Source organism: Rhamphochromis longiceps, linkage group LG22 (assembly GCF_057381845.1).
Source record: "Rhamphochromis longiceps isolate RC_006_pf linkage group LG22, R_longiceps_female_GT1.1, whole genome shotgun sequence".
Classification (NCBI taxonomy): domain Eukaryota; kingdom Metazoa; phylum Chordata; class Actinopteri; order Cichliformes; family Cichlidae; genus Rhamphochromis; species Rhamphochromis longiceps.
Window position 1 is genome coordinate 18,917,158 of NC_140577.1, and position 18,089 is coordinate 18,935,246.

Here is an 18,089-nt window from a genome sequence, read left to right on the forward strand (position 1 = left end):
ACATCTTATTCAGTCTTCCTGTCGTTCACACGAGTTGGCTAAACGTGTAGCGCACCACCTCATCTGAGCATCGTCCGCACGAAGAGACTGCAAACACTCCCCCAGCTGTGTGTAGGATACACTGTTGAAGAACCGGAGCGTTTTATAATCTCTCTTTTTTTTTTTTTTTTTATCGCATTCTTTCGAGATTACAAAACAAAAATCTTAAAACTTTCTTATCGGTTTGCTTTATCGTGAGCTCAATTGCGCGCGCATTCCTTTAACGTTTTAACCAAGCTGAGCTCGTGACCGTAAGCTCAGTCTGACGCCATAGTTACCGAGAACACGCTCCTATGTATCGTTTCTGTTAAGCGTAACGACACTGTTGAACTGTCCGCTGCACGCACTCTCTTCCTATGTGGGGTGGACCTCGCTGTGCGCGTGAAGTTCATTCCGAGCCTTCCGGCCGAGGCGCGCGCTTGCCTCATCCTCTCGCTCTCAGGCAGCAGCAGCGCGCGGCTCTTTCACTCCCGTGTGTCCCCTTCGAGTCTCCCACGGACAGCGCTCTCGCTTCACCCACCTCCGTCCCCGAGCGTCCCGACTCGAGGATTGTCCGGAGTGATTTCTTTTTGTCAGGTAAGTTTCTGCTCTCTGTTCCAAAGTAAATATCAGAGCGGTGTAACACATCTGGCTTACTGTGTTTGAGACTAAAAAAACAAAAAGCGAACAAAAAAAATGAAAATAAATAAACCAAACAGGTGCTTTACTACCAAATTGTGGGGTCATTCAACAGGTGGGCTGTGCGTCCTATTTAAACTTCAGCCCTATATGTGAGTAAATTCGCTTGACTCGAGACAAAGTTCAGCTGTAACGACTTAAAAGGATGCGAGCTGAATGCCTAAATAAGTAGAATATTTTCCACTTCTCTAATGCCACAGGGCGCTGTCGTTGATTTTGAGCTTCTGGTGAAAATTGAGAAACGTCGGTATCTGTTTGAAATAAAAGGAAGTTTGTCTACTTGCTATGAGAAGTTAATCAAGTGTGGGTTTACCAGTAGCTTACTTCCACTCTTCATGATAGACAGATGTCACAGAGGGTGATATTTAGAAATCAGACTTGCTAATAGTGCAATTTTTCTTTCTTTTTTTGCAACAGCGGAATTTACCAGAGAAATTGGTCCTCTCAAATGGATCATTTCCAGTATAAGACCTTAGTTATTGCCCTTTTAGCTTCTTCTTTTTCTTTAATAACGGCTTAATAAATCATACAGGCTCTGGATTTATGGTAAAACGTGCCTGGATAGGGTTCATCATTTAGGCCTAAACCCAGAAGAGACTGTTAAACATTCCTTCACTAAATGTGACTAATTGGCCACATGCCTACAGGAAACCACCTTGAGGAAAAGGTATAAGAGGTTTCTGTGGCTTTATCATAGCCTCATTGTTGGAGGTATATGCCTTTTTTTCCCACCCCAATCACTGATCGGGAAGCTACAGATAGGTAACAGATTACAAATTAAAACGTTGAAATATCCGCAAGGGAGTTGGCCAGAAATCTTTTAGGGGCTGGACAGGGAGAAACAGGATTAGGCTGTCCAAGGCTGGACTTCATCACTTCCTGTTTCTTTACCAGGTCAGTTCCTGTCTTTAGCCTTGGAGCAAGGCAGGAAGGAAAGGGGCGTGGATGCGCTTTTTAGTGAGAAGTTTAGAAAAAGACATAGTCACATCGCACAGCTTTCTTAAGGACCGGAGAAGGGCCGTGACAGGTGAATACTCATACAAGATGAGGCCTGCAGCCTGATAGTCACACACCCCTGCACCCCTGCGGCGGTGTGGTCGAGTTGACAAGTTTCTGTACGTTTTCATCCATGCCGTCATCCGAGGGAGAGTCTTCATGATGAACCCAAAGGACCAGACAGTGATGCTCTATTTCTTAAGAAGCAGGCTGAAAGTGTTCAGCCTCAGTGCACGCAAACGCTCATATATGCCTCCAGCCGAGCCAGCTCGGGGCCTCTGTATCTGGAGGATATGATGACATCATGTGGAAACAGGACATCCCGATAACCGAGGCACCTTACTTTTCCACTGCTGCCTTCCAGCTCTGTCTCCCTGTGTTTAAGAGTGTGTGTGTGCTATTGTGTGTGTATGTGTGAGGGTTCAGTGACAGCTTGTTTCCCATTGTCCTATCATTCCTGCCCCACTCACACTCTGCATCCTGTGGAGTTTCCTGCCCATGGGTGAGAGAGTCAGTGGGGGGAGAGAGAGAGAGAGAGAGAGAAAGGTGAAGTGCAAGGAAGGTAAAGAAAGAGAGATGAGGGAGAAGAAGGGTGGAGGCAGTCTAAGATTGGTGCAGAATTGGTGTAAGAATACGAAACACCGTGTGCATGTATGTGTGTGTGTGTGTTGCTACAGTGAGTTTTCCCGCTGGGAGCAGCTTATCTACAGTCCACTGTTCAGGAAAGGGTGTGTCCTTCAGATTTTAGATGTTTGTGAGAGTGACGATGGTGGTGGAGGGTGATGTTATTGTGATTCTGTAAGAATGCAATGAATGTGGTTTTATTTGCTTCCTTTAATTGTTCCGAGTGAACACACAGCAGATCTCCATTTATCAAAAGTAAAGGTGACCGTACTCAATGAAGTGTGACTTAGTTTTTTCAGGTGCTTGCAGTTTGACTACATTATATCCACTGATTCTCAGATTAACATTCTTAACTTAATCTCGAAGAGGAGACATTTTGCACATAAAGTTTACAGAGTGCTCAGTCGTCAAAGGAGCTTGCAGTCTGTCACATTTGGTATTTATTTTGCTGCATGTATTTTTAGATGCCTACGCATCTTTGCTTTTACTCGTCTGTCACGTAGACAAAGAAAATTCAGTAGTCTGAGAAAAAAAGGCAGAGAGAAAAAAAAAAGCAAAAGTAACTTTTGGGAAAGAACTCCAACCACCATATCTGGCAAATACCATGCATTGCTCATAGCATGGCTAATCTCATAGCATGGCTAATCTCATCCCATCGGTGAAGCGCGGTGGTTTATTTTCAGAGGCAGGAACAGGGAAACAGAATTGAGGGAAGAGTGAACGTAGCCAAATGCATGAGACTGGGCCACACCTTTCAGCAAGGCGACGATCTGTATGTCTTACAAACTGGTGGAAATACCCCTTTTTCTTTAGTTTGTGGCATAATCACGTATGTTTGTGTAGCATGCAGGTCTGTGGAACCACAAAGACTTTGACTAGCATGAAGCTGAATGGAATATAATGGACAAGTAAGAGCATTTTATTTGATTTAAGCAAGGCCTCTTAAAATAAAATAAGAAACTCAGAAGATTTATTACACCACATTATGTTGAGAGCTGAGTATACCTGCTCAGTAGTGGCAATAAAGAATGCGAATACAGGCATCTGTCTCTGTCCTTGGTTGGTCGAGCTAAGCTCAGATCTAAACCCGCTGAACAGCTGCAGAGAAAGGTGAAGATGCAGCTCACTCTGCTTGCAGAGGTCTCCCAGGAAGAGCCTGGAGAGACTTACCCTGAGGACTGAAAGCTGTAATTTGAATACATTTGCAAGAATTTCTAAAAAGATGCCATTGACGTCTTTTACATCGTAAAATGTCGAATGCAGGAGTATTTTTACAGTCTGGTTTCTCCCACTCTGTTTACCTGAAGGTTAGTTTAAGCTAAAACAACAAAAGCAAGACCCAGAAATGCAGGTACGCAGGTTTTGAAGTCCTATTTCCAAGATTTATGTCTCCTGTCTGAGACAATGGAGATGAATGAAATTTAATCAGCAGTGCTCACTGCAGTTAGAGCTGGCATTAAAAAGTCATCAGGGATTCCTCTTGTTGTTGTTTCTTTTAAAAATTTTTATTGTCGACCTTTTTTTTTTTTTTTTTTAATGAAATCAAGTGAAAACCGTGTGTAACGAAACTGTACCGTTCCAATGATCGAGAGGGGAAATGCGGGTGTTTGGGCGAAGTAGCACATGAAGTGAGTGAAAAGAACTCGAGGATTTTAATATCTGAAACAGATATCAGTGATTAGCACATGGTGTAAAAGGCCCCGCTATTGTAGACAAACGTATCACAAACCAACACCGCGCTTCTCCCCACCAGAGGAAGTAGCTTCTCTTTCACAGAGTTTTATTATAGTGTCTTCTGTATGTTTGTCAGCTGCTATTAAAAAAATCCGCTTTGACATGCAGCACCCAGTCAGATGTTTAGTTTTGACACCTGCGTTTTTTAAAAAGAAGATGCAAAAAGAAAGTGCACTTATAGGATGGTCAAATGTGATGTGCTATGTGATATCAGAGTGTGGCATTTTGTTGAGCATAAGGTGAAAGGTTTTGTGTCTGCACATATGACTGACCTACTGATAATAATCTTGACACACATCTGGTAAAAACTGCAAGCCGTTCATTTTACAGCTGTTTCTTGCGTCTGCCGTCTCATTTTTTCATTATGGTGTCAAAGAGGAACTGGATTGTTTGCTGGATCGTTACACATGCTGGTGTTTAGCGCACTCTCTGCTTTTTTTTACACAAGTCACGACATATATGCAGGGTATCAGTTTGACTCTGCAACCCCCACCTCACCACTCATTGCCAATACCACCAAACACCCACACTCATAGTCTGCTCTAGTACCTTCATCTACCTAATGGTAGACTGAAACCAAAACCCTGAATGTTATCACAAGGCAAAAACAAAAAAAAACAACAACGAGGAGGAAATACACTCGCATATGGGTTTGTGTTTAAATCTGTATCTTGACTGTGTCACTTACTGGTATGTAGGAGCACACTTGCGTGCCTTGCACCTCACTCTAGGCTGTGCTTTGTGCCGTGTGACCTCCACAAGTGTGTGCATGTTTTCTTTTTTTGTTTTTGTTTTTTAAATTAAGGTGTAAAGATGTACGGTCCTGTTAATAATCAGATGTTATTCTATGTGCAGAGAAAATGGCGGATGAGAGAGTGATTATCTAGTTGAGAACAATGGGTTTTGCAGCCGCCCTGCAAACACTTCCAGTATGTGAAAACCTATCTGTTACTGTATCAGTTCAACCTGTGGTCATCTGTCAGTCTTAGACATGCAGAAGAAGATGAGGTGAGGGAGAGGGCGAAATGGAGATAAAGATGAAAGGGAGAAGGGTCCTTTTGCATCCTCTGCCACTTCTACTTTCTGTGGACTGTCACAAAGAAAGGAGAAGCTGAAGGGAGGGTGAAGGGAATAAGAATGAACGACTGCTGTCGGAGGGGTGTGGGCATGGAGTAGACAACAGCAGCAACACAGAGGAAAGTCTGGGTGTGTGCACTGGGGGTGGGTGGGTGTTTGTGTGTGTGTGTGTGTGTGTGTGTGTGTGTGGACTCTGTCCTCAGTTTCCAGGAAAAGGGGGGAGCGATCACAGGGGTGGACAGGAAACTCAAACAGGGCTAACTTCCTGCAGCTCTCATGATGGCCAGCCTGATAGTGAATAAGTGTTTGTGTGTGTGTGCAGGATTGTGCACACATAGAGGCTTTGCGCGCTTTCGCTTTGAGCGCGGTCGTCTCGATGTAGGTTAGAACAGCTTTTGCTGCTTTAAAGATGGAGAGGTTTGCTGGGACAAACTTGACGCTGCTCACTTGGACCTCTGGTGTGTTTTCTGTAATGAAAGTAAATCACCTTTTTTTTTGCTGCTGATGCTGCTATAACTTGTATTGTTCTCCCTTTGTGTGACTTCCCCCACATTCCTCAGTAGGTGGGGTGGCTGGAGCCTGGAGCTTTTTTCTTCAAAGGTTGCCAGTTTGTATCCCGTGGCCATTGTGTACACAGTTATCAGTCTGATAGCTACACCTAGCTGAAACTAATGAAGAGGTCTACAACCGCTCTCAGAGAAAACTAGTTGATGTGAATTATTTCATAGTCTTTTGAAGGCAACTTTGGGCACCACTGTTTAATCTTTTGACCACCGCATAATAACCAAGAAGGGTAAAACAAACAAAAAATTGCCATCTGAAGGGACTTTGCATTATATGACACTACAAAGATAAAACTCTCTTATTAGTGCGCTTTTATTGAGAACAGGGAGAAAAAACTATGACCAGGATGTGTGATGGTGGCCATTTTCTTCTAGTTGACTTGTAAAGAGAAAACAAGAACATGAAAAGCCCGACTGTTTGCTTTATGACATACAGTCCAAAAGCTAAAGCTGTCCAGCTCAGTGTAAATTAAATGGTTCCTACAAAACACTTTTCTGCTCCACACAACACGTCTCACTCACACACAGTCTTACAAGCACGTTTTCCTGCGCGCTTTCTATCTAATATTCACATCAGGAGAAACTCAAAGTTGAGTACCAGCAGACTAGAACAGCCAAGGATGGAACCACCAACCCTCTCTGATTAGGAGGTGACTTGTCCTACGTCCTGAGCCGCCACCCCAAAAGGAAACTGAATCTGGGACAGTTTTTCTGTCTTCTTTTAGTTATTTTGTGGCATTTAATGTGTTCTTTGTTCATTGACCTCCGCTACCTCTTTAATTCGGCAGAGGTTTCATATTTGGAAAAAATGACGACCTCTCGATAATCTCTGCTTACTCTCTAAAAAGGGAATAAGCATATTTCCCAACTTTTGAACCAAGCTAAGCAAAACTAATAAACTGCTGAGTGGTTCATTTAGGTTTTCCTAAAGAAATGATGTTGGAAACAACCTAATTTTTCACGTTTACATTCCTTTCTATGATGGTTTTTGCTTTGGCAACGCCTGACAGTTAGCTGGAAACTGGAAGTCAAGGTTGCGTACATTCGTGCTAATCAACACAAAGGCATTTCGCACTGTTACAGACGGTCACTTTGTGTCAGTTACTCTGCTGTAATCCTGACATTTATGGGCTTATTTCATCACATGCTCGAACAGAGAAAGCAGGCGTGTTAATGCGCATGCATACACTCACACTCACAGCTGTTGACCAGAGAGAATGGCTGAATACCCTCTCTCGAAACAAGCAAAAAGGGAAGTGGCTAACCTCACATCTCTCACTGTCTATCCTTATCTCGAGCTGTCTCTGACTCTTCTTTCTCTAACCTCTCTGCCTCCTCACTTCTGCCTTCACACATCTCTTTATTCATGCTTTACCGCTCTCGAGGCTTTCGCTCACATTCTCCCCCACCTTTTCCCTTTCCGCTTCTCTGCCACTCATCCTCCCTTTGCCCCGCTCTCTCATTCCAGCCCTTGTCACTCACCTTTTCCCTCTTTTTTTTTTTTCCAGCTGCGATGGTGATTGACAGATGATCTGACAGAGGAAGACATCAGGTGAGAATAAGTTAACTTCTCCTTCCCGCCCTACCTCCACCCCTTTTTCGCTTTCTTCCTCCTCTTCCTTGTTCAGGGAAGTTAAGTTTTATATTAAAATTTTTTACTTCTCTCTTTACAGTTCTCCATATTTTTTTAACCCCCTGTATGCTGATTTGTGTTGGTTTCACTTTCTACTGATTTGTGTTTGAAGTCTTAGCTTGTATAAAAAGATTGTGGAAATTATGTAGGCGGACTTAAATGTGGTCTGTCTCTTTGAGGGCTTTTCAACGTATCGCTGGTATTAGAGATTGGTGAAAGTTTAAACAGGATATGTGTGCAAAATCGTCACAGACGCGCGTATCTACCCGACATGCACTGACAGCCGTGTAATGCAACAAGAAAGTAGATGCTCGTGGTACGCGTCATATGTCAATATGGCGTTGCTAGCTTCAACGTTATCATCGTTATTAGCGCTGCCTGCAGTGCATGCATCAGCGTAAACAAGATGGTGCTATGAAGTCAAATAGTGTAAAGTGTTAAGTAGTGCAAAGGCAGTAAATATAACACCAGGTTTTTCCCTTTTTAATATGGCGTCATCGTAACGAGGTCAGAACAAGCATTTTGAGTGTAAGAGCATGTAGAGGTGCATGAGTAGACGACTCTGAAGGGGAGATGAGCCACAAGGGCGATCGTGGCTCAAGAGTTGGGAGTTCGCCTTGTAATCGGAAGGTTGCCGGTTCGAGCCCCGGCTTGGACAGTCTCGGTCGTTGTGTCCTTGGGCAAGACACTTCACCCGTTGCCTACTGGTGGTGGTCAGAGGGCCCGGTGGCGCCAGTGTCCGGCAGCCTCGCCTCTGTCAGTGCGCCCCAGGGTGGCTGTGGCTACATTATAGCTTGCCATCACCAGTGTGTGAATGTGTGAATGGGTGGATGACAGGTTGTGTAAAGCGCTTTGGGGTCCTTAGGGACTAGAAAAGCGCTATACAAATACAGGCCATTTACCATTTACATTTTAAATCGAGTAGAGTTTTTGCTTTTTATGGGCACTATTTGGGAAATTTAGGATCGCACCTCTTGGGTTTGCTTGCTTAAACAGTATAAGCTGTCTCGATGCATGCCCAGTCATCTATGTAAAGCAAATCCAAGAAAGTTGATTCTGTTCATCTAGATGTGGCATTTTCAGTGGGATAAAAATGTTTCGGCACTCATTCAGGTGGCTTTATAATCTGCTGTATCTGAATTTTTTTTTATTCCATAAAAATCAGCATCCATTAACAGGCAAGCTTTAGCAAACTTTACCAACAACAAAAAAAGCAAAATGTTGAGTATTCTGAGGGGATCAAACACTTTGGCCATGAAAACCACAGTTAAGGTCCCAGTCCTCCTAAAGGCAGCGAGAGTCTGCAATGCCCACTTCCCAGGACATCTGCCCTCAAAACGCAAAAAACTCTGGTCTAGCCTTAGCAAACCTTTTCTCTTGCACATATTCACAAGAATGCAAGAATTTTTTTTAAAAGAAATGAAAAATAATGAAAAGAAAAAAGAAGATTTTGACTTCTCACATTAAAAAAAAGATGTGTCTTGTTACTGTAACGCTGCTTTGCTGCGTTGCTTTCACAGACGCCGTCTCCGTGCTGGTTATCATGGGGTGTGCCTGTTGCAAGCAGAAGAAGTCTGCCAAAGAAGCAGCAGACATAGCAGATCTGTCTCCTAGCAACGCAGGTGGGAGCTCCGTGGCCTTGAATCAGGGCCGATACTGTCCTGACCCGACTCAGACCATCCCGGACTTCAACAAGGGCTTCTTGTCCAACAGCGCATTCCCCAACACCAAAATCAACCAGCGGTCAGGAGCCATAACAGGTAGAGCTGAGCCTGTGTGTGTTTGTTTGTGAGAAAGATGAATTTACAGTCCCTCTAAACAATTAACATCGTATTAGCCCTCCTGCTGTTTTTCAGTCTATGTCTGCACTGACATATTCAAAAGACCTTGACGATACCGTCCAATCATTCTCTTTCTTGTTTGAACACATGTGCAGGTGGTGGAGTAACTCTCTTTATAGCGCTGTACGACTATGACGCCCGCACTGAGGACGACCTCACTTTCCAAAAAGGAGAAAAATTCCAAATTATTAACAACACGTGAGTATACTTTTTTTTTTTTTTTACACATTGCTTTAATGAAAAACAAAGCGGAAAAAACCCCACATAAATATATCTCCATCATTAAGAAACACGACAATCTGTGTCAGGAGCTCATGAAACAATGTTAATGTGATCTGTGTTAAAGGCGTTAAATTAAATCACTAAGGACTTCTGAGAGGTAATTAATTTTGTTTGCATACATTAAATACCACAGGCTGCAATTAAATACCACCCATTAACACCGTGAACTGCCAGAGGTCTCAGCTGCTGCTGGCAATGCTGACAATCTTTTGTTCTTGAAAAAAAAACAAAACCCTTTGCCCTGCTCAGAAATCCCGAATCCTATTTATATGATGATTTACATTCAGACGGGAGTTTTTGGGGTTTCTTTTACCTAAGTTCACACCTAAGCTGCTAATCTTCTTTCCGATCTATGCTTTTAGTTTTGCTTTTAGTTACATGAAGATCATTTGGTTTGCTAAAAAAGGCTAATTTATCTTCCCTCAAGAGGTTATTTGCATTTTTCACTTCATCAAACATAACCACAGCTGCTCCCAGCAGGCATTCACTACAACTCAAAAGTTTGGGGTAATTTAGAATCGTACATTTTTTTTCAAAAGTAACATTGATGAAAAATGTTTTAAATGACAATAAATGATTAATAGAGTCACTATTCATAAATTAATATCTGTTTTTGAACCTACTTCGCCACCACTTCTGTGTTCAAGTGTTTGTGCTTGTGTTAAAAAGCCTGTTTCGGTACTTTTAGCACAGCCCAAAATAACTAGAAAAGCTAATCCGCTTCAGCGGTCGTGTGTTTGATTAGTATCACAAAGGGAAGTTTCTTTCTGACACATTTCTGTATTGTTGATCTAAGAGGAAAAAAATCAATGATGTGTAACACACTGCTTCCTTCAAAGAACAGGGCAAACTACCTTTGACCAGAGTGTTAACAAATGAAAGAAATGTGAGACTGCAGCGCATAACTGAACAAGAAGTAAAGTACGTCAGGGTCTCTAGTTTGAGAAAACGATGCCTCGTATGATCTTGGCTGGCAATATTATTACACAGTACCTGTAAGAGCCATATTGTGGTGTTTTGTAGAGGCAGTCGTACACACTGGGGTATAAAAAACTTGAATTTTTGGTGTTTCCTGCTTGGAATCACCTTTGTTTCTCAGCATTGCACTCTGAGAGAGGGTTTTTTTAAGGGTTATATATACATATGGCAACTGAATTGAACCCACAAAGGTCGCTGTTTTAGACACTTAGCTACCGAGGTTATATAGGTTTTTTCACCAGCACAACATAATTAGAATGAAGGTTTCTGTAGTGGCTTTCTTATTAACTGCCATTTATTTCTGTTTATTTTCATGTTATTTTGCATAAAAGCTACAGATCTTTCTTTCAAAAACAGTGACATTGCTCAGTAACCGAAAACCTTTGAGCACTGGTGTTTTGCAAACGATGAATTTTACATGTGCGTGTGTGTCTTTTGTAGAGAGGGCGACTGGTGGGAAGCTCGCTCTCTGGACACCGGCAACTCTGGTTACATCCCCTCCAACTACGTAGCTCCAGTGGACTCCATACAAGCCGAGGAGTGAGTTCACAAGCAGTAGCACATGCCCTGTTTGAAGCGAGCGATTATGCTGTGTGATTGACATGTAGTCTGAAGGCAGAGATCAAGCGAGGGTTTGCCATTTTCTGTGGGTGACCTGTGTGATGTTGTCGTGGTGACAGGTGGTATTTTGGGAAGATGGGAAGGAAGGATGCGGAGAGACAGCTGCTGGGTCACGGCAACCCAAGGGGAACTTTCCTCATACGAGAGAGCGAGACCACCAAGGGTGAGATGGCTACACACACACACACACACACTCACTCACTCACTCACTCACTCACTCACTCACTCACTCACTCACTCACTCACTCACACACACACACAGATCTGAATCCTCTCCCTTCTCCCGCCTCTCTGCAGGTGCTTACTCTCTTTCCATCCGTGACTGGGACGACAACAAGGGAGACCACGTGAAGCATTACAAGATTCGTAAGCTAGACAATGGCGGCTACTACATCACCACCAGATCACAGTTTGATACCGTGCAGCAGTTGGTCGTGCACTACCAAGGTAACAGAAATGCAGGAAATGTGCACTCCTTTCTGCCTTTCCTTCGGAGTGTGAAAGCATTCTTTTGCTTTTGCCTCTTCGGCTTTAAACCTGCATCAGCAACATTTACAATCTCATTCTGTTCTGTGCCACTCAAATGCTCATAATTAGAGCATTTGAGTGGCACAGAAAGTAGGTGCAGTAACCAAAGTACTGCACACGTGCAGCACTGTGGTGCCTCCATTTTTTTGCGGCTTACGTTGCTTTACTCTGCAGATTCGTGTTTTGAATAAAAATTAATGATGGATATTAAGCTTTTAATATGATTGTTTTACCAACTTCCTTATCAAGTTATCAAACTGAGGTAAACCTCAACAGCCGCAACATTAAAATGGAGTTTACACTTTGGCGTTTCATAAAAATGACGTACTATGTTTAAAATACATTTTGATATGCCTCACAGTTAGGAAACTTGTAATGATGTGTTTGTGAGACATGGTTAATCATATTTACTTTGTTAAATGTATCTGAGTGCTTTAACCACTGATCACTGCAGACTTTTTAACCTTTTATTTAGAGTTTGTGTAACAAGAAAGGCTCACACCCTGTACTTCCTCTGTCAGTATAAATCTGCCCCCTAGTGGCTGCTACTGAATTTTTTTTTGCAGTTTGTGATAATCAAAAGCCACCTGACAGTTTTATCAGCATAACTCAAGTGTCCCTGTTTTGCCTTTTTGTATCTACACATGCTGCTGCTGTTCAGAGTGTCTGTTTATGTCTGTTGTGCTGAATTTCTCCTTGCGCCTTTAGTTTTCGGTTAAGTTGTCAATTGCATAAGCGCATAAGCAACCTGTCTTGTTCTTCCTTTATCTCTGCACCTGCTGTTTTCTTTTCCTCCTGTTTCCTTTTTTTTTGCCTGCCTGTTTGTCTCTCCCTCTCGCTCTCAGAGAGAGCAGCGGGACTGTGCTGCCGTTTGATTGGCAGCTGTAAGCGGGGCATGCCTAAGCTGGCCGACTTATCAGTGAAGACCAAGGATATGTGGGAGATTCCCCGTGAATCTCTCCAGCTGATTAAGAAACTGGGCAACGGCCAGTTTGGAGAAGTCTGGATGGGTAGGGCCAAAGGGGAGGGGATGCGTGTGGGTGAGAGGAGGCGAGATAACAACAGATGCACACCAGAATGAAAACACATTAAAACTGCAGCAGTCACATATAACACGTAAGCGTTTGTTGAGTTCGAAGAACATCAGTAAACATTTCTGGTGAGAGGAGCAAACACGGTAAAGCCCTGTGATCTGTGTTTCTTGCTCTCTTCCTGTATCTTCAACAAATACACCTGAGGATCAGACCACACAGACGTAGGAACGCACACATCATTGTCAGATGTAGTCTGCACCTGTTTTTACATTTTCTGAGGCAAATACTTAATAAATTTTTTCAAAAAGTGTGTTTTACATCCAGGTGTGTAAAGTTGTTCTCCTCGTCCCCTGTGACTGCATGTGCATGTTTCATCATCTCACTTCACCTCTTTGTCACCTCTCCCACCCACCCTTCTTCCTTCCATCTTTCCACCCACCACTTCACCCCCTTTTCTTCATCCATTCTTAACCCCCCCCCCCCCCCCATCTCCACCTTCTTGCCACCTATCTCCTCCTCCTCCTCCTCTTCCTTCCTTACTTAGGCTCTAATGATGGGCTGTGTTATTACCTGACAAAGGCCTGTCCCAACTCCACCCCGCTCACCATGGGTCTCGGGCGGGACGCCTGGGAGGTACCGAGGGACACGCTGGCCCTGCAACAGAAGCTGGGGCAGGGCTGCTTTGGGGACGTGTGGATGGGTGAGACCGATGCCGCCAACCTCTGACACCCTCTAGAGGCACAGAGGGAAAGCTGTCTGTCATTGTCCTTTGTAGTGTCTGCTGCTGTCCTGTGGCAAACATTGTTGGTAGCACTCATTGTCTGCCCTGTTGATGGCCATTTATGTCAGTGTATGTGAGATAGTATGTGTATTCCAGTTGAATTACCTGGCATTGCCAAAAAGATGTTTTTGCATTTACACTTACGGAAATTTCTGTCAAATCCCAGCGTTTTGGCTTTCTGAGCCGTGCAGAGTTTCTCCCCGAGGCCCGGCCGAGCTCTGTGTCTGTCCATGTAGCTCAAGTGCTGCTGGTTTTGACGTAAGACCAGAACCTCCCCCTTCCCTCCCTCTTCATCTCTCTCACACATCATGCATGCTCTGTCATATGCATGCAAAATAGCCTGCATGTTGTGTACCTGTTGTCACACATACAGATATTTATATCAGGCAGATATCTACATCTGTATGTGTTGGTGTTTGTGTTGTCATATTTGTTGGGTACAGTGGATGTACAGTATATGCACCCTTCCCCGTGTCACACTGACATAAAGACAGGTGCATTCGTCCAGGTTCTGAGGTGTGCGCTAACACACGCTTTTCTGTATGCCAGGCATGTGGAACGGCACCACCAAGGTAGCGGTGAAGACTCTGAAGCCAGGAACCATGTCCCCCGAGGCCTTTTTGGAGGAGGCTCAGATCATGAAGAGACTCCGTCATGACAAGCTGGTGCAGCTCTACGCCGTTGTGTCTGAGGAGCCCATTTACATTATCACTGAGTTCATGAGCCAAGGTATCAGGAAAAGTAAAACCGCCACGTGTGGTTGACACACTGTAGATATGAAATGCTGCCCTTACAGCAGGTAGAAACCTCAATGAACATTTGAACGCCCCATAAATTGGACTGGCTTTTACTTCCCTAAATGAGGTGACAAACCTCTGAATTTGTCATCATAATACACCGACAGAGCAAAATAATATACAGATATTACCAGGATAAACGTATAAACAAATAACAATGGGTAGATTTCTTTAATTAAGTGCAGTAGTTCTTGGGAAATTAAAGCTGGTTCTCAGAAACTCCCTATCTAGTAATGAAATCTTTCTAGTAAATAAATAAATAAATAAGTAGACCACACTTCCAGACCTGCACTAATAATTATTTTTAATTGGCTGCCACTCTAACTTTCATCCATCTTTCAAAAGGACATTTTTCAGATATCCTGCTTGCTTGGCATCAAACAAACTACCAAGAACAAAAACCTAAGCAGTCACCAGCGAAGGCTTTCACGCCACACAATAATGAATTAGCAGAAGGGATGGTGACTTAAGGTGGCACTGTGTGAAGTGGAAGGTCAGAGTTAAGGGCCCCCCCCACCCCCTTGATTCCCCGATAAACAAAACGCAGAATCCCTACCAAAACCAGATTCTCTTTATTTTTCTGGACCGCAGCAGGTATAAGAGTCTGTCGTGATCCCACCTGTACCTCACCTGTAACTTTTTTAATTTAGGAAGTTTGCTGGACTTCTTGAAAGATGGAGAGGGGCAGAGTCTGAAGCTGCCTCAGCTGGTCGACATGGCTGCACAGGTGAGTTATAGTCAGGCACACTGGAAAAAAGAAAGAAAACAGCTTATAATCTACCACAGGTCTGAGCACCTGTCGTCTGTGTGGGTGTGCAGATTGCAGCTGGAATGGCGTACATTGAAAGGATGAACTACATCCATCGTGACCTGCGAGCAGCCAACATCCTCGTTGGAGACAACCTGGTGTGCAAGATCGCCGACTTCGGCCTGGCTAGACTCATCGAGGACAACGAGTACACAGCCAGACAAGGTAGCACGATGTCACATTAACTGCGTGCGCCTAAGAAAAAGAGCCACACTCGCACAATGCTGTGATTAACAGTTTCCTTCTGCCTCCATGTCTATATTTTTATACACAACCTATCCTAATTATATGATTATGCATCTCCACTGTGTTGCCATGGTTTCAGGGGCGAAGTTCCCCATCAAGTGGACGGCTCCAGAAGCTGCGCTATATGGACGCTTTACTATCAAGTCAGATGTCTGGAGCTTTGGCATCCTACTAACCGAACTCATCACTAAGGGACGTGTGCCATATCCAGGTACTGCTCTGTTTCTTAATTCACATGCAGCAACAGGTTTTTCCTTATCCACAGTGAAATTCCCAGGGGTTATTTTTCATCTACATTCTTAAAATTTTTTATACACTATCAACCATCTGGAAAAGCAGTCTCAAAGAAACCTAATCGCAGCGGATGAATGAAGGATATCTCTAAAGAACCTGCTAACCTCTTGTGTAAACTAACATGCAGCTTATGTGCTTCCCTGGTACTGTATGTACCACATGGAAAAACCAAACGGACAAAACATTTATATTTAAAAAAAAAAAAAAAAGAAAGAAAAAAAGAGAAACCAGAAAATTACTGCCAGTCTGGCTGTGATTACAAACCTCTTATAGAGGGCTGTCAAAAAGAATAATTTGAGACTAATTGAAGAGCACTAATGTGAGGGGATCATAAAGTTCTGTGACTCCACTCGTAAAAATTTAAAACCATTCCTGATTGAAATAACAGGTCCGTAATGCTCACTGGATGCCCATCAGTGTGCCTTTAAACTGAATTTTGCGTTGATGAAAAAGCTGAAGTTGCCGGGGGCCCACAAAGATTGTTTTGGCACGTGTCATGGTTCAAATTCAGAGGGCTATAAAAGTCCTGAAATACTGGGGTTTATACAGTTTTCCAAAATATACAGACCCCCCCAATGGACAGACCTGTTTCACTTTAAGACCATTCACATCTACTATGTAAAGAATTCCAGATGTTTATGCACCATTTATAAATTACAATACTGGAAGTGGTCAGGTCTTTATTTTCTTCAGAATCCATTGGCACTTTTGTCTCTCTCTCTAACGCCAACATTCCCGCTCTCTGCATATGTCTCTTTTTAGGAATGAACAACCGTGAAGTGCTGGAGCAGGTGGAGCGGGGCTACCGGATGCCTTGTGCCCCGGGCTGCCCGACCTCGCTCCATGAACTGATGCTGCAGTGCTGGAGGCGGGAGCCTGATGAGAGGCATACCTTTGAGTACCTCCAGTCCTTCCTGGAGGATTACTTCACCGCCACAGAGCCACAGTATCAGCCCGGAGAAAACCTGTGACCGGCACACGTGTAGGGCAGGCGTGACAGCAATACACTGACGGGCACGCTGTAGTACTCATACTCATGCTCTCAGGGTATTTGACGTGCATGTACCATACAGGACACACACACGTACACACACATATAAAAGATTCATATTATTATTACTTTGTTGTAACTGTTTAAAGACAGTTTCCCCTCTTCTGTCTTTGTTCACTGCAGTCTGTTCAGGACAGATCAGTTAGGCGTGTTGAAGAGTTGGAGCTCTTCTGGTCAGGCCTTGCAGTAATGTTGCTTCACTGTGTAACCATGACAACAAGGAACTGAAAGAAGATGTAGATGGCTGTGTTGGGGTTGGGGGGGTGGGGGAGTCGAGTGGATACATGATCTGTTCAGCTGCCATATACGTTCAGGTCCTTTGATTTCTCTTTTTGAGAGGAGCTAGATTTTACTTTTCGCCTGAGATAAATATGTTGTAAGAGAAAGAACCGCAGGTGCAACAGGTGATTATCACGCATTGCTTTAAACAGTCTCCAAAAGCAGTCGAAAATGAACCTCGTGCCCCTATGTGGTCACTGAATAGATTATGTACATTGTGTACTAGGTTCTGTGTTAACTGAACAGAGATCAGTTTTTATCTCTTTCTGATAAAAAGAGCTGCTGAACTGATATCAGAGTCATGCCTGTTTCCTGCTTTCCACCCTATCGCCAATGTGTGCCTTTAAACTGGTCAAATGACTGTTTTCAAATAAGTACCTTTAAAACTGTGCTATGAAACTTTGAGGGATGGTCAGGAATGCGCTTTATTTGTCTGATATTTTGTATGGCAATTTTGTATGGATTGTCTCTTTTGTTTGTTTTAATTTAACTTGGATATATCTGTGCATCACAAAGATTTCTATATCTAGTTAACATGTATACAATTTTCATCCTTTTGGGAGGGCAGGGCAATATGGTATCCATAACAGGGGAAAAATATATCAGAGGACTGTGGAAGGATGGTGTCTGAAATGAATGTAAGCTTCATGATGAGATTCCCCTGTCATGTCGTTGTAATAAAGATCAGATATCTTTTTTTCGAACATGTCTCTGATTATGTGTGTGCTTGGACACTTACACCGTCATGTCGTCACACTATGTCTTTTTTTATATGCATATGTAAAATGACATGATTAAAAGCAAATTTCGAGTTACTGTCAAACTTCTGATTGAGTTGAAAGGCAAATTTAGTTCTTTTAACTATTTAACTTTATTAATTTGGCAACTTCTAGATTCAAATTAAAAACAAACACTACACTGAGACATTTTCCTTTCACTTTATTATGATTTTAAACACACGCCGAGAGATTTCGTTTTTACTAAATGGGCCTACCAGTTTATATTATTTCCACAAACTGCTTTGTAAAAGGTCTACAATCACAGGTGAAAGACACAAACATAACTGTGTAAATAAATATACCCACGTGATCTGCAAAACCATTGTTTGATATGTGAATACAGGACTAGAACAAATAGTTATAGTTATAAACTTAATGGGTATTAAACAAAATATTTGTAATGTGCACATTTTATTGAGCAAGGTT

General features: G+C 43.0%; 1 protein-coding gene across 5 annotated transcripts; it reads left to right on the forward strand.

Moving 5' to 3' along the window:
• Nucleotides 1-68: 68 nt before the first annotated feature.
• On the forward strand, nucleotides 69-17,588 carry yrk (Yes-related kinase). 5 transcript variants are annotated; one of them, XM_085395191.1, is made up of 14 exons: nucleotides 518-615; nucleotides 7,220-7,263; nucleotides 8,865-9,104; nucleotides 9,281-9,383; nucleotides 10,887-10,985; nucleotides 11,126-11,229; nucleotides 11,364-11,513; nucleotides 12,440-12,604; nucleotides 13,173-13,328; nucleotides 13,959-14,138; nucleotides 14,857-14,933; nucleotides 15,026-15,179; nucleotides 15,340-15,471; nucleotides 16,317-17,588. In XM_085395191.1, exons 3-14 carry the CDS (start codon nucleotides 8,888-8,890, stop codon nucleotides 16,523-16,525), a joined length of 1,746 nt encoding a protein of 581 aa, XP_085251317.1. In that variant the 5' UTR covers nucleotides 518-615; nucleotides 7,220-7,263; nucleotides 8,865-8,887; the 3' UTR covers nucleotides 16,526-17,588. The 5 variants fall into 5 exon arrangements, with proteins under 5 accessions (XP_085251316.1, XP_085251317.1, XP_085251313.1 ...); XM_085395187.1 differs by lacking the exon at nucleotides 13,173-13,328; XM_085395189.1 differs by lacking the exon at nucleotides 12,440-12,604.
• The last annotated feature ends 501 nt before the right edge of the window (nucleotides 17,589-18,089 follow it).